General features: G+C 40.5%; 1 protein-coding gene and 1 long non-coding RNA gene across 5 annotated transcripts in view; one reads left to right on the top strand and one right to left on the bottom strand.

Annotated features, from left to right (window-relative positions):
• CPNE3 (copine 3) overlaps positions 1 to 23,426 on the bottom strand; it is a 30,796-nt gene extending 7,370 nt beyond the window's left edge. Inside the window, exons 1-11 of one of the 4 annotated variants that reach the window (XM_057426082.1) lie at positions 23,320 to 23,426; positions 15,863 to 16,002; positions 10,195 to 10,374; positions 9,027 to 9,101; positions 8,495 to 8,566; positions 7,630 to 7,713; positions 5,940 to 6,029; positions 2,583 to 2,681; positions 1,872 to 1,958; positions 1,137 to 1,196; positions 247 to 380 (exon numbers count right to left, since the gene is read on the bottom strand). In XM_057426082.1, the coding sequence (XP_057282065.1) occupies positions 247 to 380; positions 1,137 to 1,196; positions 1,872 to 1,958; positions 2,583 to 2,681; positions 5,940 to 6,029; positions 7,630 to 7,713; positions 8,495 to 8,566; positions 9,027 to 9,101; positions 10,195 to 10,374; positions 15,863 to 15,994 (1,013 nt within the window). In that variant the 5' untranslated portion in view covers positions 15,995 to 16,002; positions 23,320 to 23,426. The other 3 variants (XM_057426081.1, XM_057426084.1, XM_057426085.1) reach the window with 3 other exon arrangements.
• Positions 12,106 to 12,647, top strand: LOC130608269 (uncharacterized). Its single transcript, XR_008974492.1, has 3 exons — positions 12,106 to 12,173; positions 12,279 to 12,364; positions 12,554 to 12,647. It is a non-coding gene; the product is annotated as an uncharacterized LOC130608269 (long non-coding RNA).
• Positions 23,427 to 23,960: the final 534 nt, after the last annotated feature.

The raw sequence follows: 23,960 nt of genomic DNA, 5'->3' as shown, positions 1-23,960 counted from the left end.
ACTGCTTTTTGCATCACAGATGAAAAGCCTTGCTGTTTGTCTGCTGCAACACAAGCTTCTCCTTGTGACTATGTGATTATGCGATTATGCGATTCTGCAGTGATTATGAAGTCTTTTTTAGCTCTACATTTCATCTCAGAAGTTTTATTCCAATATATCTGCTAGCACCTTCAACACTGGTTTAAGAAGCTACCATAAAAATCTATACATATCAAAAAATTATTCAAATGAAAATCTAAAACTTACGTATCATAATCCTGAATGACCAGTCCTACAGACCAGATGGCTGTTAGGTATTCATTAACTCCATTAGGGCTGAGGTAATGCAGAGAGTCTGGAGAGCGAGGGTCTCCATTGGAGCCTGTAAAATCTATCCCTACCTGTCAAATGCAATGTTTATATTAAATTGCTGTTAGCGGTAAAATTATCTTTCTTATCAATCACAAGGCCAAACTGAAAATCATAAAAGGGTTGTAAACAGTAGCTACCAGGACATCTACAAATCTAATAGTCATAATATTCAGACGCAGGTTTCTTGGAATATTAACACTTAATGCCTTCACAAAACCAGCAGCAGCTTTACATTTGTCAGAAGGGCTGAAATGACTTTCATCTGTCAGGTTTTCACTTTCAGTTACCATTCACAGTGGCTCTTCAATAGCTATTAAACTAACTTCACCCTCTATCTTGCCATACACATCTTTCTTCTCAGAAGTACAGCAGTCACCACAGAAGCGTAGAGACACTTCTCCAACCTCAGTGGGTCTTCTCTGCTTTGGTGATGAAGTATACCACCAGGGTGAAGACATCTTACTGCTATTTGCACTGCTTTTGGTTCTTCTTGGGCTCCATCCACACAGCTCAGCTAGTTTCTAACAAACATAACTACAGGTTCAGAACTTTGTGCCATGAAAATAATTTTTCCTAAACACACTAGATGGACTCTGGCAAAATGACTTCCCCCTCCATGCTACAGAACAAAACAAAACCACCCCCCCCCAAAAAAATCAACCCAAACCCCCCTCCAAAAAAATCCCTGATAATAAAATGCAGAGCACAGGTGCACAGGCAATCAATTATACATTTCCATTCATTCTAAAATGTAAAAGCTACTCTGTATAAATGATTTTACTTACTGTGAAATTCAGTTGACACCCACCCATGATGTAATCGAGGAATGTGCACTCTACTATGATCTAAAAACAGAAGTTAAATATAGAAATTAACTTTTTTTTTATATTTGAGAAAACCAATAAATATTATTGCAGTAACTTTTGAGATTGTAGATTTGTTATCTTTACCCATGCAAAGCACTACTTTTACTCTACAGACATCTAAAGATACATACTTTTACTATATACCAATTTTACTCTAGAGATATCTAAAGATACATGCTTTTACTATATACTATTTTTTCTCTACAGATTTTACCCACCCACTGCAGTGAGGATACCTACAGAGTGGGCCGTCGGTGCATCAGAATTAGGCCTTTTACAAAATTACAGGTAGACAACAAAGCAGCTCCAAAAGCTCTATTATTTATAAACCAACATATAATAACAGACTTACCAGATTTTAATTCACCATATAATGGTGAGTTGGGAAATGCAGGGGTTCAGGAATGGCCTTACAAATTAGTAAGTGATCTTTGCCATATAGATGGCACCTTCATGAGAAAGTGAGGGGACAGAGGACAGACACAAGATTCAGCTGCCAATCTGTCTCCTTAATCGGATTCCTTAAATACCTACTGTGTCTGGAACTTTCAGACATTTTAAAGTTTCTTACAGTTTGAGGGTGAAAGCATAGCAGGTGACAGCTGTTATGCCTGAACACTTATAAACAGAGTAATACCAGAATACATCACTGACCTCACAGTGCTTAACGCTCACAATACCAGAGTTTTTATAGCTTTTTTTCTTCTGTCGTTTCTTTTCATTGATGCACTCAAATTCAACCTGCATGAACACAAACAAATCCAACATAAGCACTAAAGGTATCATTTATGCAACAAAAATTCTTCATTCTATGACTGGTACTTTGGGCTTGTATTAAAAATGCAGTCTCACTATCAAAAATTTAACCCAGTTTGCCCCAAATTAGCAAGAAGAATGCCATTATCAATATAGAAATCCTCTCTTACCAAAAAGTTTAGAAATATGTTTGTTTAGACAACTGTATTTTAACCAAAGAAATTGTACTATTTTCCCTCTGAGGATTCTACTACCTAAAAACCTGATTTTTGCCTGAATCACCATGTCTTTAACGAAGCAGCTGTAGCACTGACATATGAAGTAATACCTATATGTATAAGCTTTCCAAAATCAGTTGTTGAGGCTTCATCAGTTAAACCATTACCTTAACCTACTAGTGCAGTCAACACTGAGCCAGGTTATGCAGCTCCTGCCACCATACAGGTAAATGGATGAGTAATGTAAATGCTGAGCTAGCCTCAACTACAGCAGCATTGTTAAGCTGCAGCCTCACAACTTCAATATCACAAGTCAAGTGACATTAAGTTTTGCTCCCAAATGAGTATAACAGCTCATCAAAAGCACACAGGTAGACTACATGAGACTTACAGGTGAGGACCAGGATGCTTCTTTCAGTTTTGACATCGTAGTTTGAAAGCTTCCTATGAGATCATGAGACCCATCACTATCATAGTCATAGCACTCTACCTAAAATGAAGCACTATCCAGTGTTAGTAACAGAAATGGCCCTAGAAAAGCAATGAACACTTCCATAGCATTTCCCCAGGCAAAACTGAATCTCTTATTTGATGGAGATTTTCCCAGATTGCACTCTTAGAATTGAATAGAGTAACACCTAAAATTATGAATGAAGCATGATAAAAAACAATATAACCCATTTCAGACCAGATCTTTCACTGGAACGAAGGAGGGACGAAAACACTAAGCAGCTTCAGGTCTTGAATGACCAAGTAACATCAATTATACTGAACTATGTTTTGGGAGTGTGAGGGTGTTGGGAACAGCAAGAGAATAATGTATTTTCTTCCTACTGTAATCATGGATTAAGAGACTTAAATTTTTCAGAGGTATTAAGGAAATTTAGCTATCTCTGAGCATCCAGCCAAAAAAATAGTGAACCAGTTATTCAGCAATCACAAGAGTTTTATTAACACTTTTATATTAAAGAAAGCTCAGAATTCAGAAGTATATGAAGGTTCAGCCATAAATCTAGAAACAAGACTTGAGTTTTTTTAACATCTTTTAACACCCCAATGTACCAAAGAAGGCAGAACAAGTGAAATTTCCTTATTTCCTAAGAACCTATCAATTTGAGTGAGTATCATTATACCACTTACAGCATCCTCAATTTCTGTTTTTTAAAAGTTTAACTTACAAATGCAGCCGATCTGCATTTTCAGATAAAAAGCTGTTTATTTATTTATAATAGCATATGCTAGTTCCATCCACTTCTGATATTTTATTTCAGTTTAGCAATGCAGGCATGCTAGCTAATTGGGTAACAGGAAAAAAAAATAAAGTAACTTAATAAAAATAATTATAAATAATAAAAATAATAAACCAAGAGTTAAAGTAGGAATCCTCCATTAGAATGGAATCAAAACAAGCTTCAAGAAAACCTTTTCTGAATACATAGGGCTTGAAATGAATAGATATTTTCATGTTCATCTTTCCAGACTGAAAAAAACCATACATTTTATTAAAGAAACAATTCAGTTGATTACTTGGCCACTGCATTTAGGAATAATAAAGTAAAACAAACCACTTCAACATACACTTGAACTTCTGAGAGGAATTAACTCTCTGAATACACAGGAATGGTGAAGTACAAAATATGATGTGTAGATTGCAAGTTCTATGCTGTGCAGAACATGCCTCATGCCTCTACATTGCAGTTTGCACTACTCCTACATTTTGAATGCACTAATAAATAAATGCATGCACATGCAGTGAATAGCAACTTAAATCTCATACAAGCAGCTACAGAACCAAAAAACTAATATTCATGGCAGATGCTATGTAAATTCTTTTGAATGCCATAAATTAAGCCAATCAACTACTCAGCCAAGTTCTTCAGTACCTGAAATTTAAAACTGAAGACATTTCCTGAGGCAACAGTTATGATACCTGCTCACAGTTGGCACAGTTATCTTTCCTTTTAAAGGGATCAAAGCTTGTCTTGCTTGATATATGCAACTAATCTAAACCAATTTTCAATGCTTATCCAAGCAAGACAGAAGTGTTTCTTTTGTTCCATGTATGCTCCTCCTGGACATACAAAAGCACTAGGGAACCAGGTGATGAGACTGCGTATATATTTGACCCAGCAGAACTAGGCATGCTTGCTCCAGATGAAAGGCTCACATTTTCAACATGGAAAAACTTCACTGACTGCAAACACACTCTGATGGAATATAGCAATAGATCCTTAAGATAAAGAAATGACTTGGTTTGTGCATTGCTGGGGATACACAAACCAAGCCACTCATTATGAAAAAGTTGGTAGGTTTACTTACTATGACAAATGGCCCATTACGTATGCAACTGTGCACGTATAAAAGTGTTAAAAAGTATGGTTTAATCCTTCAACATTATAATACAATTCTTCCTGCATTTTTATGTTTGAAGTAATAGCTCCTAGACTTATAAATTAAGACATAATCCTACTGTCTGCCTGCAACTCTGTAACAAGTCCAAGTAAAATCTATTTCCTCTGGAAATAAACCTACACTTCTGAGGTAGGATTCCAATGAACAGGTTTTATTAAAATGATGACAGAAACTGATAATTACTCCATCTTAATAGATATAATTTAATCAATGGTCTATAGTTTTAGTACAGCTGTTTACTGAAAAAGATAAATATATTTACAGTATATGGAGATGAAAGAGCTATTACAGCTGTTTTGGGGAAAAGGGAAGCAGAAAGGAATGATAAAGTATAGAAACTTCTTGGGAAGCAGGCTTCTAAAGTTGTTCATTAGCCTTCTCTATAATTATTTGTTTAAATCTATACAGGTGCTTATAACACTCAGATCCCTCTGGCTGCTAAGCATATTCCAAGGCTGCCTCAAGTCATGTGACTAATACCTATCTGTCACATGCAGATCATGCTCTCATTTTTCCTACCCAGAGGAAAAATGGCAAGTACAGTGGTTTATTCATTTCTTTGTTGGCTTTTTTTTTCTTAAATGCTAAAATATCAGGTTTCTAACATGTTCATAATAGATTATAAATGGCCTTTTGATGGTTGCTTAGTTTCAATTCCACCCTTAAAGGGAATTCCTGAAGAAAAACACTCAGAAGTTAAACGTAATTTATTCAAGATAAAATCTGAACATACAAATAGTTAAAGACCAGTCCTGGTAGAACTGTCACTTCACAGGTTTGGTGACTTTCTGACAGAAGGTTCAGTTCTATCTGAGGAGAAAAAATTGCTACATCGGGTATCCACAATACATATTTGGTCCACACCTGTTATCTCAGCTGGTATATTAGTGTAATTAATTGTACCAGGTAGTATATTAAAAATTTCCTTAGTGTTACCTGTTGCACCAGTAAAGTATTGTAAGACCTATAACATAGACCAAAGCATATTCTAGCCTTTACCACACATCTTTCTCTATACAGTGCCTGAACACCACTAATACTGTCTGATGCAACCTAAAACTATGATCCAAATAAGAAACTGAACCAGGTCTTCCAAAGCTACTTGTGTTTAACTGTTTTCTCAGACTTTCAAAGACCAAATTCTACCAGACAAATGTGAGATACGTTTTTTGCCCCTAAAACATGCATGTATCTTTGTGAATTTTAAATAAGAGGACTAATACTTTCAATTCAATTTGAAACAGAGACAATAACTAGAATAAAACATCTTTCATTTATTATTACATACTCTCATTTTTTAATGCATTAATTCATACACACATTTCATATACATTACCTTGATCAACTTATCCATGTCACTGTAACACAGAGAATTGAGAGAGATTTTAAAGGGTCTCCAAACTGGATTCAGGTTGTTCTTAATAACCTGTTTATAAAAAAAGCCAGAATAGTATTGCTCCCAGAAGTGGAATGTAGTCATTGTAATGGGCCATACCTTCACGCCATGATTTTTGTGAGCAAAACCAGTTGACTAATGATGCTGTCCATCACTTCCTGCAATCCAAATCCTAGCATGCAGAATATATAAACAAACACAACATTCTAAACAAGCAATACCATTGTCCAAAAGAGATAGTATCTTTCAGCTCCGTATTTTTCTAGACTGCATTGTGATCTATTATATGATTCAGCTACTACACTGCAAAAATGAATATTTATATAAATATTGCCTTTTTTTCATAATACACACAAACATATATGAAAGTGTGGCTTACCAAAGAAAGTGGAAAAAGATTACATTGGAAATTCTGAATACATCAATGCTCTAGAGATTACAACTCACTGCAGCTTCTATTTATTCTGAAATGCTGCTTATGGAAATACTGCCTCAAGAAATTCATGGTATAGTTAAGCAGAAACAGTACATGAGGATAAAAGGTCTCAAACTGAACACCAAAAACATGACATTTAAGAATAATACCGAATGATCTTCAGAATTTCTCAAATGGAAAATATCTGTAATATGCCCAATACACACCAAATCATGATCTTATAAAGCACAAGAAACTACATGCAACAAGAAACAGTTAATTAATGATACCTAATAATACTTACACTTCCAGCACTGTATGAGTGCAAGGAAAGAAACAGCTCTTTTGAAAATAAAAAGAGTAAATAATGGTTAGTAACATAAAAAGTTTTTAAAATCTGTAACATAAAGAACTAATCCTACAGCAAATTTGGGTTTTATCTAAAACTGAAGATGACTGAAATCCTCATGGGAAAGATATAATTTACACAGAAGAACCACCTGACAAGAGAAACAAGTTTTATAGATCTGACACAAAAAGGATTCCTACTTCTTCGACATCCATGCTTCAAAATTAACACGGTCACCACTTCAAATGCACACAGTACCAGTGAAACATTTTGAACCTGACCTGTCAGCTGCCTCCATGGCACCTCTGCACCTCCTCCAAGGTAGAAGGCTGCTGCTGCTCAATCACGCTTTCCCTCAGTCAGCATTATCCTTGTCTTGCCCTTGCTATGCAACCATGCAGTATAATTACTTTCATTACTAAATGACACAGCTAGGTGCCACTGACCTAAGAACAGCACAGTCACAGGAATGCTCAACAACCTCTAAGGGTGAGCAGCACTCAGACAAATGTCCATGTATGAGCACACAGAACCTTTTCAAAACATTCAATTTCTTTTGAACTGCAGAAAATTTTGTGGTAGGGTTTGCTTTTTTGTGGTTGTTTTTTTGTGGGTTTGTTTGTTTGTTTGATTGGGTCTTTTTAGTATTTTCCTTTAAAACAGGATGGCATAAATCAGAAACAGAGTAAGGTAGACTTCCTGTTCTATCACAAAATCAGTGGAAGATCTGAGGTCATTTCTAACCAGTCTGTGTCAACTACCAGACCACTGTCTTCTTTTTGTAAGCCACTGTACCTCTAGTGCTGTGACACATTAAAAATCAAATAAACTTTTAAACTCTAAATTGTTGACTGAAAATATCCTACCTCTGTTCTGTGAACCATCACCCAGTTTCCATCTCCCGTCTGCTTGTGGAATTCCAGATAAGGATCTGACTTTCCAAAAAAATCCTGTATTTAAAGAACATGTAATTATCCCAGAACAGCCTGTGGCATGAATGCTAGTAAATGCAGTTAAAGCACACTTAGATTAACAAAAAGTAAACTAAACGTTCATGGAACAAAAACTTTAGATGCAAGTCTGATGAAAGAGGAAAAAAAAACTAGGCGTTTGTCAATTTAGGTTAAAAGTTCTGTAGTGTCCATATACTAGATACCTGACAACTCAAACAAAAGAATATTTATCCTATCCATCATAATACTTATTTGTTAGAAAACTAAGGATATAATCCTGTTCAAAAAAGCATCATTAAATCAGCTGAGAAAAATAACATATCTTTCATTATTTTGTTTTAAAAAGTCTTTCTAAATAGAGTCATTTTGGCCAGCCTCAAAACATTCACATAACAGATTGATACACTCCAAGTGTACTCTTACGCAGTTATTTCAGAGTGATAGCAGGTAATCATTTATACACCTATTCAACCCAAACTCCCTTATCATTATCATTATGATTAATTATAAATATTTACATTTAAATGAAAGCATGCTGTTCACAGACCATTCCTGAAATGCACTTGGCTTTTTTAGAAATATATTAGAGTTCATTTCAAAACAGTTAATAAATTTACTGTGAAACCATCTTTCTTCAATTTGTTAGCATAAGAAGAGTCTTAATGGATTTGTTTCAGAAAAAAAACACCCAAAACAAAACAAAAAAACCCAAACATTTTAATGTTTCCTGTTTTGACAAGATTCTGATTTTACTAAGAAACAGCAATGGCTTAAATACCTTGTTGTCCAGTTTCCTTGCTTCTACTTCCAATACAACCACCCTGTTGTCCTTCACTTCTTCTGCTGTAATCTAGAAAGGCAAAAAAAATTAAATCCTCATTTTGTATTCAGGAACTACATCATTTTCTCATATTCACAACAGGTCCACTAAAATAAATCATGTTTACTCACAAATGAAATATTAAAAAATGGAGCCCGGGAAGAACAATTTGATCTGATATTGAGATTCATGAGATGCTGATAATGACAATTACAGATATTGCTCAAACAGTCGCACACTGGATGCGCTAATTATTTTATGGATGCAATGAGACCCAGAGATGCAGAACACAGGTCACTGCTCTTCTGGATGACAAAAAAATAATAGTGGAAGGGAAAAATAAATAAATAGAAAGCTTTAAGAAAGATACTTTTTACAGCACTGTAGGTTACACATACTGTGTTCAAAACACTAACTTAAAAAAAACCAACCAAACAAAAAAAAAAAACACCAAAACATTTAAGGATAAATACTGAACAGATTGTCTTACCGTAATACTTCCTGTTCCAGCAGGTCTGCCATTTTTGAGTACTAATGGTTTTGTTAGAGTCCTGCTAGAAACTATCTGCCAAGACAAAATTTGTGTATCAAGCATTAGTAGCACAATTAAATGTATCAGTAGCACAATTTAATAGATTTTCAAAGGAATGAAATCAGATAGTGAAGTATTTTCCTTTTATTAATTTTTCCTTTATCATGAAGATGACAGCATGGCATTTACTTTCCATGATCTTCTATAAATAAATAGTTAATACTCAACATATTTCAAAATTTTAAAGTACATATGCAGATGAACACACGCAGAGTTTCAGGAGCAGTATGTGTTCAAATGTCTTCTAGTAACATGATACACATAATGGACAAATACCTTAAGTTTCAATCTCAAACCATTTTTAAGTTTTTCATATGTACGATTCAAACACATGAAAGCCACATTTCATTAAGGGGTTCAGCAAACATTTGTAAACACAATGCTTGTCATGGAAACAAAAAACAGCCTCCCCCTGCAGTGTTTCTGCAGTTCATCTTATTTTATCCTCTGCTGGCAATGCCTTTTCAGAAGTTTGTCTACTCATTCTACAGGTCCTTCTTTACTTTAAGAATGAATAATTAATTTTAAATTGCTACTGAATTTCATTTCACCATGCCTCTGTCTCCATAATAAGCTGAAAATAAAAACACTTTAGACACAGGGAAGAAGAATTTGATTGGGAAATGAGAATGAAATCGACAGTAAGCAGAACCAGAATCACTGCTGCTTGCCTTGAGTGGAAAGAAAATTACAAGGTTAACATGGCACTTGTGAACATTCTTTATGTTACTAAATCAAACTCTCTTCTTATAGAGCCTAAAAGTAAGAATTTGAGTACTGCAGTAAGTAAATAGCAATTAGTACTTTGTGCTCATTGACAGTCCACTTAGTTTCAGACAGGAATCTGGACAGTCACCATCATAAAGTACATTTCAGGGCACCATCGCAAGACCTTTTGCGCATAAAATGTATATACATGGAACCAAGGCTTGAAGAAACAAATGAAAGGAATTCTATTCAGTTTAGGAGTACCCCAATCACACAAGATGACAGTGGTAAATTTAAGGTAAATTATATAAGCAACTGACATTTTCTTAATTCTAAGGGAAAACATCTGCATACTTACTTGTCCCAGTGTACATTCAAATTCTCCTAAGAAATCATCATCATTCAGATCAAAGGTTTTGTTATCGATGTCATATATTCCAAATTTAAGTTTCTGAACAAGCTCAAAATAGTAATCAATTAGGAATTTCTTGGCAAACTTTGGGTTCAGGGAATTCTTAACTCTCTCTGTGCGATCAACCTGCAGTTAGAAAGATACCACTTTATCCAGGATTTCATCAATCAAACAAGCATTCAAATGAAATAATATATTATTAAAGACTCTCAAAAGTTCTTACTATGAAGTATAAAGCCATATATTCCTACAAACCTTTCATCAACTATGAATATATGTATATATTTCTGAATCAAAGTTATATTTGCAATATATTTATATTTTCTAAATAAAAATATGGAACAAAATCCACTGCTGTAAGTCAGAGAAATATTGGAGGACCTGTTTTTCTTCTCTCCCAGTACTGGGTATTTATTCCTGCATAAAGATCAACATAAAAATAACAGGAAGGGCTTCCATAGGTAAGTAGCAAATAAAAGACAGACTAGGGACAATATGGGCCCTCTCCAGAAGCTATCAAGAGAACTGGCTACCCTGGATTTAGAGAAGGCTGAGGTTCTGAATGACTTCATTGCCTCAGTCTTCAGATGGCTTGAGACCACCTTAAGAACATGAATGTACACAAGTCCAAGGGACCTGATGAAATCCATCCACGGGTCCGGAAGGAGCTGGCAAATGAAGTTGCTAAGACACTGCCCATCATATTTGGAAGATCATGGCAGTAACCTGAAGTTCCTGACGACTGGAAAAAGGGAAATACAATCCCCATTTTAAGAAGGAGAAAATGGATAACACAGGGAATTACAGACCAGTCAGTCACACCTCTGTGTCTGGCAAAATCTTGGAACAGATTCAATTGGAAGGCATGCTAAGGCACATAAAAACACGGTGCTTGGTGACAGCCAGCAGGGCTTGACAAAAGGGAAATCCTGCCTGACCAATTTGGTGGCCTTCTATGATGGGGCTATGGAACTGATGGACAGGGGTAGAGCAGTTGATGTCATCTACCTGGACTTCTGCAAAGCATTCGACACTGCCTCAAATGACATCCTTATCTCTAAATTGGAGAGACATCAATTTGATAGGTGGACCACTTGGTTGATAAAGAACTGGCTGGATGGCCGCATACAAAGGGTTGTGGTCAATGGCTCAATGTCCAGCTGCAGACCAGTAATGAATGGTGTCCCTCAGGGATTGGTGTTGGGACCCGTCTTGTTCAACATCTTTCTCAGCAAAATGGACAGTGGGATTGAGTGTGCCCTTAGCAAGATTGCCGATGACACCAAGCTGTCTGGTTTGGTTGATAGCTGGAGGGAAGGAATGCCATGCAGAGGGACCTTGACATGCTTGTAAGGTGGGCTGATGCCAGTGCAATGTACTACACCTGGGTCACAGCAATGAGTTGTGTGCAGTTCTGGTGTCCTCAACATAAAAAGGACATGGAACTGTTGGAACAAGAGCAGAGGAGGGCCACAAGCATGATCAGGGGGCTGGAGCACCTCCCGTATGAAGACAGGCTGAGAAAGTTGGGGCTGTTCAGCCTGGAGAAGAGAAGGCTGTGTGGAGACCTAGCAGCCTTCCAGTATCTGAAGGGGGCCTACAAGGATGCTGGGGAGGGACTCTTGATCAGGAACTGTAGTGGCAGGACAAGGGCTAATGGGCTCAAACTTAAACAGCAAAAGTTTACGTTAGATATAAGAAGTTTTATCTGTGAGGGTGGTGAGGCACTGGAAGGGGTTGCCCAAAGGAGTTGTGAATGCGCCATCCCCGGCAGTGTTCAAGGCCAGGCTGGATGGAGTCTCGGGTGACACAGCTGAGTGCGAGGTGTCCCGGCCCTAAATTGGGATGGGGAGTTGTCCCTTGTCCTGCTGGCAGCCCAGCCTAGCCCTTGCGGGAGCGAGCAGGCAAAGACCTGCATACACAGAGTAAGGAGTTGGTGGGTGCCGAAGAAGGCACAGGGGCCGGGTTCATGCCTGGGCCTTGCAGGCAGGGAGCACAGGCGCTCACCCCTGACCTCTCTGCTCTGGCAGGTCTTCAAGGTCTCACCGCCTCGCAAGGCGCTGAAGCGCAGGAAGCTAAGGATCCTCCGGCTGCATGCACCAGCCTGCCAGAACTGGTGGGTGCTGCTGGCCAAGGAGCCCCCGCCCTCAGGCCAGCTCCTGCTGGCAGACGTGCCTGGGGCCCTAGCGACCCACAGCTCTGCCTGGGCAGCGAGAGGGGTCCGGGTGCCCAGTCCCCCTTCCCGCCACTTCGCTCCACTGCTCAGGGCAGCACCATGCACTCTTCTGCTTAGCTTTTGCCTTAGGCTATTCCAATACATGCTGGAGCCGGAGGACCACGCTGCCAGCAGGACCCAAGTGGGACTGCGAGACGAGGAAGAGATGCAAGTTGACATCAAGCCAGGGGATGACGAGGAGATGGAGGTAGACATCAGGTTGGAAGATGAAAAGGAGATGGAAGTGGACTAACTAGCAGTAAGAGCACGTGCTCCCAGCCACTGCTGGCAGTAAGGGTGGCTTGGCTGCTGCCGCTGCGCTGGGGCTGAACATGCTGCAGGGCCACGGTGCCCAGTGTCCTCGTCCTGGGGGCCACCACAGCGCTGCCCTGTGCTGCCTCTGGGCCACGTGAGCCAAGTCTCATCGCGTAGAGACCGGCTCCCAGCCTAGCCAGAGCCGAGTCCTGCGGCACAGTCACGCTCTCCCCAGCGTGTCTCAGGCTGTGGCAAACACAGTGACCATCAGCAGCCTCACTGAAATGACCTTGTGCTGCTTGCTTCCAGGGCCCATCAAGAAGGAGGAGGAAGGTATTTTGGGAAGTTGATTATTTTAGAAGATTCGTAGTTTGAAGAAGAGTGGAGTTTTGTAGATTTGGACTTTCTTTCTATTAGAGTTGGTTTTTGCAGATTGTAGTTTCAGATAGGAGAGGTGTAGCTTGTTGTATAAGAACTGTAGTTTGTTATTTTTTGTTGTTTTTTTAAATACATTTCTTGATCTTCCTGTGTTTGCTGTGAGCACACACGGCGTTGGCAGACAAGCGGTTTCCACTCGCTCCCGGTTGCTGGGGCTGGAGGGGGCTGGGTCTGCTGGAGTTTGGGCCTGGGACACCATAGGTGCCCCGCATGTGCTCCCTGCCTTGGCAGAGTGGCTCTTTAAGGCTCTCTGCAGCTGCGGGCAAGGCTGGGCACAGGGAAGGGACCAAAGGTCTGGATGCTCACACCAACCCCTCGGTGGCTGCAGAGCACCTGGCCCGGTGCTGCCATCAGGCACAACCTGTGCCAGCGCTGACCAAGGCTTCTCGGGCTGCTCCTCAAGCTTGGGGAAACACAAGAATGTCATGGCATCATGGCATCACAGTGTGCCCAGACCCAGGTTGCTGCAGGCAGCACCTGCACCCGGCCTGCTGTTGGATCCTGCTGCCCAAAACAAGTTTGACCTCCCTCCATCTCTCTTTGCTGAGACCCTTCCTCCTGAGCCCGCAGGGTGGAAGAGGCTTTTAGGCCAGAGGTGGCTGGGGACACTGGAGGTTGGGGGGGCTGCAGCTGGGTCTATGGTCACACACTGGTGCTGTTGTGCTGGGACCTGGCAAGCGGAGAAAGAGGAGACACTTCCAGGAGGGAACTGGCAGTGGAGTGCAGGGGGAGCTGATGCGTGCATGAGCTGCGCATGCAAATGAAGATGGGCACATGTGAGTTCAAGGTCCAGACCTGTTGTAGAGCCCTCCTGAAGCAGGCAGCCCTTGCCCCATTCTGCTGGCAGCACATCTTGTCCTGCCCTCGCAGCCTTCGCTGCATGTGGGGTACAGGTTCTGGCATGGGCCCAGCTAGAGGATGTGGCCACGCAGCCGTGTCCTACTGCTGCCTGCACCCTGAGGCCAGGCAGGGTGGAATTCCACCCTCACAGATCCATCCCAGCTGCAGCACATCAGCACTGCTCAGCTCGCTCTCAGGTTGATCGTGGGACAGTGAAAGAGCAACGGAGATGGTCCTGGCCCCATAGAGCTGGCCAGCGCAGCGTTCCAAATGTTCATTGTCTATTTAAGCACAAGAGTGGATGAGGAATTGGCTGGATTCGGTGGATAAAGAACTGGCTAGATTCAGCGAATAATGAACCGGCTGGATGGCTGCACGCAAGGTGGTCAGCGGCTCAGTGTCCAGTTAGAGACCATTAACAAGTGGTGTCCCTCTGGGATCAGTGTTGGGACTGGTCTTGTTCAACATCTCTTGTCGCTGACATGGACAGTGGGATTGAGTGCGCCCTCAGCAAGTCTGCTGATGACATCAAGCTGCGCGCTTCTGTTGATATGCTGGAGGGAAGGAATGCCATCCAGAGGGACCTTGACACACTTGTGAGGTGGGCTGATGCCAACGTTATGAAGTTCAGCCAAGCCAGGTGCAACGTCCTACACCAGGGTCGGGGCAATCCCAGGCACAGCTACAGGTTGGGTGGAGAAGAGATTCAGAGCAGCCCTGCGGAGAAGGACTTGCGGGTGCTGGTTGATGAGAAACTGAACAGGAGCAGGCAGTGTGCGCTCGCAGCCCAGAAAGCCAACCGTATCCTGGGCTGCATCAAATAGAGCATGACCAGCAGGTCCAAGAAGTTGATCCTGCTCCTCTACTCTGCTCTCGCGAGACCTCACTTGGACTGTTGTGTGCAGTTCTGGTGTCCTCAACATAAAAAGGACATGGAACTGTTGGAACAAGAGCAGAGGAGGGCCACAAGGATAATCAGGGGGCTGGAGCACCTCCCATATGAAGATAGGCTGAGAAAGTTGGGGCTGTTCAGCCTGGAGAAGAGAAGGCTGCGTGGAGACCTCCTAGCAGCCTTCCAGTATCTGAAGGGGGCCTACAAGGATGCTGGGGAGGGACTCTTGATCAGGAACTGTAGTGGCAGGACAAGGGCTAATGGGCTCAAACTTAAACAGCAAAAGTTTACGTTAGATATAAGAAGTTTTATCTGTGAGGGTGGTGAGGCACTGGAAGGGGTTGCCCAAAAGAGTTGTGAATGCACCATCCCTGACAGCGTTCAAGGCCAGGCTGGATGGAGTCTCGGGTGACACGGCTGAATGTGAGGTGTCCCGGCCCTAAAATGGGATGGGGAGTTGGAACCAGATGATCTTAAGGTCCTTTCCAACACTATCTATTCTATGATTCTATATTGTCAGATCCAGGATGAGACCCCAGTTTTGGAGTACTTTATTTCTGAAAGTACATGTAAGTGCTTAGAAGGCACATTCTGTTTGTCCACACGTGGCTGTGGAACATTGCTAAAAATCAGACAAGTATTTATTAAAAAAAACAATTATTAGCTTGCTGCCTGTGTAACTATTGTAGGTATAATCATGGTTTAGTGAGAGGTGTCCCTACCCATGCCAGGGGGGGTGGAACTAGATGAACTTAATGTTCTTTCCAACCCTAACTATTCTATGATTCTATGATTCAGAGGTGCTGCTATACAATTAATATATTTTATGTAGCTATATGAGTTATATATTTCTATATCATTAAATAATTTATATAATTAAAATATTTTAATGCACTCATACACTCCAGTGTTTTAAAAGTCCCAGCAACATAAACGGCATTTTTAGCAGATACATGAGAAACATCATTCTGTACCTCATACCACTGCTGACCACTGGTGTTCTGGAGAAGCACACAAAGCGGGTCCGACTTGGAAGCAACATCTTTATCCAAGAGATTGGTGCAGGAAATTGTCAACTCCACCTTTGTCACACACTGTGCCGCCATTAGTTAAGCTAGAAAGCAGCAACAGTAATTGTTATTTTAAAAATGGACTAAAAAGCAAACAATAGACTTGTCACAATGCATTAACTCTCTGACAGATCACTAGAATTGTTAGATTGTCAAGAGTGAAATCTGAGGCTTCAAATGTAAATTTTAAGATTTATGACGTACCAAGAGTACGTTACTCTCATACTCTTGGCTTTGTATAAAACTTAATTTTAAAATCTGCACCTAAGAAACAAGATCAGGTTTCTTAGAATGCTTGAAGACCAAACGGAAAAATGGGAGACACCATAAACATTAAACTGTTCACAGTGAGCTGATGACAATAAAGCTTCAGAAGCCTTAAAGTACATCCTGTAATGATGTATGCCACATGAATACCAGTAACTTGTAATGTAAATATTAACAGTTCAATGAATAACAAAATAAGTCATATGACATACTCCCCAACCAAACCTTTGTAATGAAAAGCTGAAGCCATGAGCATGAGACAACCGGAAAAGGAGTTTAAGTGGGTAACAGAAATAGGCGATCTTGCTTTAGTAAATCTTCAAAACCAGCTAATTTTTAATAATAAGGATAAACAACTTTGAAGTCAAGTAACAACCAAGAATTAAGAGAAAATGTTCTTTCTGGAGGTTCATTTGAAAATAAAGAGCAACTGAAAGCTTTCTCATATTTCTTCTTAAGTATTTCAATAATTCTTTACTGGAACTGAGAAAACCAGCAGATATTACAAACCTACAGAGATAACTTCATTATCAATTATGAATCCCACATCGGGATAACCTTCATTTGCAAGCCAAATTAGGTCTGAGCAGCAGATATTTTCTATATAAAAACCCCTCTATAATTATACTCTTCAGAAATACAGTTGATCATTGCCAACATCTCTTTGGGAGGTGAGCCTCCACAGTACAAATGCCCTTGACTCAAAGACTAAAAATTCAAAATCTTTTCACAAGCAGCCTATCTTGGAAGTTCCCAAGCATCTTCAGGTTGTCCTTTTCCATATGAAGTCCACAGTCTAGACACAATATTAATTTATCTTGAAAGTGCATGAGACACTAAACAGAATAAGGAAAGAAAGGCATCTGCTTCTACTTAGCCAGCTTACTTGCAGTGTACACATATAGTGTACTTGAACATGAAGCTACATTTAACCCAAGCCTATGGGTTTCTTTCACTGCATTCCTATGACATTTGGTGAAAAGGAACTCTTTTTAGAGGCAAAAAGGAAAAGGAACATGGAAAAGAGGAACAATGAACTGAGAACAGGAGAAAGAAAACACAGTGGTCTGGGAGAATTTTCACGAGGGTTGTTTTATTCCACCTGGGCACACTTCACACACTGCCTCTCCATTTTGCTATTTAAGAGATGGATCTCTGTTTTGCCGTTCTGCCGTCTTAGCAATGGACTTCTGCAGAATGAAGAAAATATAGATTGTATGTAAAGGAACCACTGAAGCATTCATGCACATACCTTAACTTTAAGAGGAAGCATGTCAGATTCATGGAAATCCTACTGCACCCCCAAACAGCTAAAAGTGATTCCACCTTTGAGTATCTTTTGCTCCCATGACTTTACCAAGTTTCAGTCATTGTCCTTGAGGTGAAAAAAGTGAAATTCTAAGTTCTAAGTATCTAAATTGTTTTAAAACCAATGGGTTTTATGCTTAGCATATCTCTAAAAGCAGTCTGCCCCTTTTCCCCTGGTTTCTTTTACACTGATATTGTCCATTCCCTCTTGCTTTGCCAGACAGAGCTCATCAACAGTCAGTGGCTTTGCCCATAGAATCCAGTGGAGACCAGTGTATGACTCCTTAATGCCTGTTTCCAGAAAACCACTTTCTGCTGACAAATGATGCTCTAGACACAGTATCAACTTATTTTCAAGACTGAAAATTAATTTATAAACTGTAAGGCAGAACTTGCAGCATCCAATCTCTGAACTGCAGTAACATACAGTCAGAAGGGAGATACTCATTCCTGACCATATGTCATGTCTACATCACTCAAGAGCATGATTAGGTCAACTAAGTATATTACAAATTCTTCTGCTTCAGCTGTCACTATCAAAGCAAAATTCTAAGTCAAGGACTAGTCTTTTTTTGCAGTTCCACCAATGATAATATTCTTTGAATTCCATCATAATGACTCCATTGAAGATAAGTGGTGTCCACCAAATAACCCAGCCTATGTGTGCTGTAAACACAGTATTCTAAATAGGAAGGAACAGACCTATTATCAGAACAATCTAACAGAGCACTTAGGAACTGTCAGACTGCAGCAATCCTGTTGATGCTGCAATACCAGAGGAGAGTACAGGCTTACCCAGGTAACCTTTCAGAGTAGTATGACATGTTTATAACTATAGGTGCTTCCCAATCTGACAAGCAGAAATACATAACTACAAGACCAAAGGACTAAGGAAGTGAGCACTGCTCTAGCTGGGTTTGGCATCACTGCCTTCAGTCAGAAGTCTCAAACCTGTTCTGATGTAAGCTATTGCTGTCACAAAACATTTCCTCATTCCTATAACTACTGACAATAGACCCAAAATCCACATTTTGCATTTACCTCGTGGCCCAGATGGACACAGCAAGAGCAGTGAAAACAATTCTGAACTTTCTAATAAAGTCTGATTAGTTGATTGCTGATCAGCTAATCTTCTAGCTATAATACTACACTTAAGCATTTTGTGTAAACTGCGCGCCGGACTGACACAAGCAGTATTGTATAAAAGCAGTGCTCCAATCCTTCTTGGACTACTAACTATTTCCCACAAACCTTGGCAAATGACAACAAGGAAACAATTATTCAGACAGGCTATAAAAGTGAAAATTGTGAACCAAGTCTAAACCTGTAATAACACATATGAAGCTTTACTGTCCTGAACATTCAGTACATGCAATTCAGGCTCTACTCTTTCAGATAGGCCTAAGATACCATTTCCTGCAGACAGAAATTTTTGTGGTAAAGATCTCTAGGCGTGTATTCTTCTATTGCAAGACCAAGAAATAACAGCACCTCTTACAAAAGTCTTTCACAAGAAGGGTTCCAGTGAAGAGCTGGCACAAAGACGGACAAAGTAAGATTTGAATGAAAGTAACCTGGGAGAGAACATCCATCTGACAATATAATTTTCTCAATTCACAAACTCAGCATAGTCCTCTCGCATCTCTTCAGAACAGCTGCATATCCAAAGAGCAGAGAATGACACTGTACTCACAGAAAACACCACATCTGCTGCAAGAAGCTGATGAACTTATGAGAAATGGATGCTTCTTTCCACTGACGGGCTAGGAGCAACACAATTTCCAGTGATCTTGGGCTACTTGTGTATAAACATATATTTAAAAAAATCTCAAGGTAACCCTTCAATTCTCAATGAAATGGACAACCTCACAGGAGCTGAAATTTCACATAAAGTTACAAAGGCTGTTTTATAATCACATCTGAAAATTAGAGGCTTCTTTAAAAACTGTAAACCTGAATTCTGCTCCGCTTTTCCCCTCTCTCTCTTTACAAGCAACACAGCTGATAAAATTGTCCTGTTGCACTAACTGATGTGCTGACAAGTTGAATAACAGAAGGAGCTCAAAGTAATGCATCTCAGCTTGAACCGCTCTGTATTTGGAGAATCACACAAACCTTGAGTGTAAGCTACCCCTTCTCAGATTCATTACTTAGTATGATGTAATTATGTAACTCTTCATTGAACAAGTGAGATTACAGTAATAAAAACCTAATAATCTCAGAATTTATTTTACTGGTGATTATTCCAAACAAACATTAGAGTTAATATTTAAGATATCTGAGGCATATGAGATCATGAGAAGGGACACATTGTTTTCTCTGTGGGAAATGAATCATCTATTTACACAAGCTTCATCATACCCAGGTAGTTCAAGTACTTATCGACGGGACTGGTAGCACACTGGTGTAACAAGTCATGCAACTACTTATAGATATATATATAAAAATCTATAATTAAGTTACCTTGCCAAAGAACACATTCAGAATTCTATTTTTAAAAATTTCTACTGCACAAACCAGAAACTATTAATTTGACTTCTAGGATGCCTGCTCGCCAAATGACTTGGAAACAACCATTTCTAAATATCCTTCTGCGGACTTTTTTTTAATGCCTGAATATGTGCATTTACCCTTTACACACACTTTTTATGGGGAGGGTTCTTCCCAGCTTCCTCATCACATAACAGTATTTTAAGAATTTTGAGTGATGTTTTGATCTAAGGGAGCTAAACTATAAAAGGTAATATTGTGTCCTGAACAAGAAAATTAAGAAACACAGATCTCATAACATCAAAACTTAGTTGGTTTAGGCAGAGAGCATTCAGCCAGAGGAAAATGTCTTTCTTGCATACATGTTTTATCAAACTATTTTTAAATCTATTACTTTATGGAAAACAATCTATCAACTATGCAATTTTAATACTACCTTAAATAGTGTATTCTTTATAGCAATTCCTCTCATTGACTGACTTTAATCAACATTATCCAGAAGAGAGAAAAACCTGTATCTCACAAAATCTTGCTGTGTTTCATTGCAGAAATAAGATGCAAGTGATCACATTTTAGACTAAACCTTACAGTCCATTTCAAATCTGGCATGTTGTGACACTTCACTGGTACAAATACCAGTTCTTAAAAATGGCAACTTGCCTCAGAGGTCTGCCTCTGGGCTTCTAGGCAGAAGGCTAAGCTTCAATAGTAGCATTAAAATGTTAAATGAAAGCAAATTAAAACCAAGAACTGTTATTCCCATGTATCAATCAAAGTAACAGGTTTAACTGCATAGACTTTGAGGATCTAGAGCTCCTCAAAATAACCTGCCCAACAGTTTAATACGTCCATGACAGAAGCACTATGGAAGCTCAGAGCCGTTGTCAGAGAACAAAGTACAATGTAAACGAGATGCTTAAAAACTCCAGCAAAAAAAGCCATTTAAGATTTCAAGAACAAACATGAGATTACTTTTTTTTTGTCTTATTCATGTAATTATTTTTTAATAAAATTATGGTGTTTTAAAGTAAGTAGACCAAAATCACTGGCTTGCAAGCTCTCAATATGGCTTATGCTCTGAGAAACCAATGCTTTCCTACACTGCTACAGCTAAAGACAGCCAAAGAAGAAATCCATAAAAGTACTATTACACAATGGTCCACGATATAAAATATCATTTTGTATTTCAGTATAAACAGTAACATTAACCTGAAATTGAGAATCACAAAATTACACTTTACTACTGCCCAGATGTATTTCAAAACCTCCTGTAGGCAAACCAAGAGCTCCGCAGTCATCTGTTCTTCAATTCACTATCACAGCAGCTTCTTGCACTCTGCAGTCACTGTGGCTGGGAGGCATTATACATGCTCTGCATACACACAGGCAGTGGCACTGAACAAAGGCACACAGCAATCATGCTGCTTCCCAGAACCATCAGATTATTGTACATGTGCTAACTACCCACCATGAGGATTTAATAATAATCCTCCAGGATGTGAGAAGCACTGGAGCAAGTTGCCACCAGCGGAACTAATTCAACTGGCTCCTAACTGTGCCTTGGATAAACCAGTGAGTGAACACGTGCACCTGATCCACCTACAAGAACAGAAGGGTCTACCGAATACAGGCTTCCTTCAACCACAGAAGAAAGTAATCTAAATAATTAAGAATATTTCCTAAACAAATGCTCAGACTCAGAAACCCAGTCCCCAAACTCCTATATCCAGAAATCCTTCAAATGCTTAATAATGTCATTTTTAAATCCCTGAGCAGGAGTATCTCATCTAAAGCAATATTAAAGATAAGCTAAGGACATTAAACATTGAATTGTTTAGGCTGGAAAAGAAGTTTAAGATCGTAAACCAGTAAAGAGTACCGTAATTCTATTTTCTGTCTGTAAACTTTGATGGGTGTAACAGGAACTAGTACCTACAAATACTAACTCGATCATGTATCATTTATGTTGGAAGAGAACTATGACATTCACTGAAAAATAAACCAAAATAATAAGGAATTAATAATTTAGTGTCTTACTACTTAATTTTGTCCCTAAAGGTATTGCCTAAAGGAAAACACGGTAATGACAGGATCTGATACTAAATCAGAATAAGGGAAAAAAAGAAAAATGAAACTCCACCCCAGGTAATAATATTAATCTGTCAAGTTCAGTTTTATTCTTTTAGAAGAATCTTTGGTGTTGCTTGTACAAAACAGCCGCTATGGCTTCCCTCTAGCCTTAAATTCTGCAGAAACATTAAACACCTTGGGCATAACACAAGGCTGTAAAATCACTGTGGTATAGCACTGCTATCTTGGAATTCTGGCAGATGACATTTAATAACAGCTTAGTTATTCAGTCTAACAGAAATGCATTTTTGCTTTCACACTAAAATTGGTCTATCAGTCACACATAATGGGTCTGTATGGTTTAATTCAAAAGTATTAGCACAAATATACTTACTGGAAAAACACCACATTCTTCCTAACACCATAACAGAAGAACAAAAAGACTTGGCTCTTCCTGCTCCTATACCTATTTCTTGTTTGGTTTTTTTTTCCAATGTTTACTGATGCTTGCATGCTCTCCGAAACCATCTTACCTCTCTGATTATACATATCACAGAATGCTTTGGGTTGGAAGGGACCTTGAAGATCATCCAGTTCCAACCCTCCTTCCATGGGCAGGGACACTCCACTACACCAGGTCGTTCAAGGCCCTGTCCAGCCTGGCCCTGAACACTGCCAGGGATGGGGCAGACACAACTTCTCTGGGCAACCTGTGCCAGTGATTCAGCACCCTCACAGTGAAGAATTTTTTTTCCTAATATGTAAAGTTAAAGTTTAAAACTTCAATGAAAAAAAAAAAAAAAGTAATAGTCTGGGATCAAGTTACTTTCACTAACAGCCCGTCTGTACCACTATAGAAACATCTCTAAGCTGAACTTTCAGGGACATAAAACTCCTAAGAGAACATTGCTCCATGTCTGGAGACAAGGCAATGCATATTAATACACCCTGAAGATACGAGTAAGGAAGCAAAGTGAAAAGCTTTCATATTTCAACATTTCCCTAGTAGAAAAGTAAATTATGACAACATGCATGTCAGCTTGTTGTGCAAACGCAGTTAAAGACTAAAAACCCAACCACCTGCTCTAGCAGCCGCCCAGGAAGAACAGCGAGTGTTCATCTAGGAACGACGATGACTCTTGACAGTTTCTTCCCCAAAGGGAGCAGCGTTACACCGCCACAGACACCGGCCTCCCGCACACCAGTGTTCCGACGCGCAGCTCTACCTTCACGCAGTCCGAGGGACGCGGAGGAACGCGACTTACGCCGCAGGTCCGCCGAAGCCAGTGCCCAGCCCCGCGGTGAGCGGCCAGCGCCTCAGAGCAGGAAGCGGTAGGGACACTTGCGGGTGCGTTGCCAGGAGGCACGGTGAGGGCAGCTGCCGCCCGCGGCACCAGCCGCGGCCCCGCCCCATACGCGTCTCCGCCGCAGGGGTGCACCGCCCTGAGGGGGCGCAGCTCGTTCTCCTCAGGCCAGAGCAGAACTTAAACCCGCGGCAAACGGGCAGAAGTACAGCCTAACCAGCACGGGAAGGAAACGGGGCCCTCCCAGGCGGCGGGCCGGCGTCCCCGGGCGCCCAGCCCTCTGCCCGGCCCTCAGACAACACCTAGCCTAGCCTAGCCCAGCCCAGCCCAGCCCGTCCCGTCGCGCATCCACTGCAAAGCAGCTAGGCCAGTCCTCACCTGCCGAAACCACCGACAGAACCGTAGAGCGCTCACACCCCTGGCGGCGCGGCGGCCACGCCCACGCCAACCGGGCTCGCCACGGCCGAGAGGCGCATGCGCGGGAGCCCCTCGCAGCCGCCGCAGGCCGGGCAGGCGGGGCGGGGCGTGGCGCGGCGCGGCGCTGGGGTCACGCAATGGCTGGC

The sequence above is a fragment of the Pezoporus wallicus genome, unplaced genomic scaffold, assembly GCF_028554395.1.
Source record: "Pezoporus wallicus isolate ANWC-B61680 ecotype Strahan unplaced genomic scaffold, APGP_CSIRO_Pwel_v1 contig_4131, whole genome shotgun sequence".
Taxonomy (NCBI): domain Eukaryota; kingdom Metazoa; phylum Chordata; class Aves; order Psittaciformes; family Psittacidae; genus Pezoporus; species Pezoporus wallicus.
This window is presented reverse-complemented; position numbering and strand designations above follow the sequence as displayed.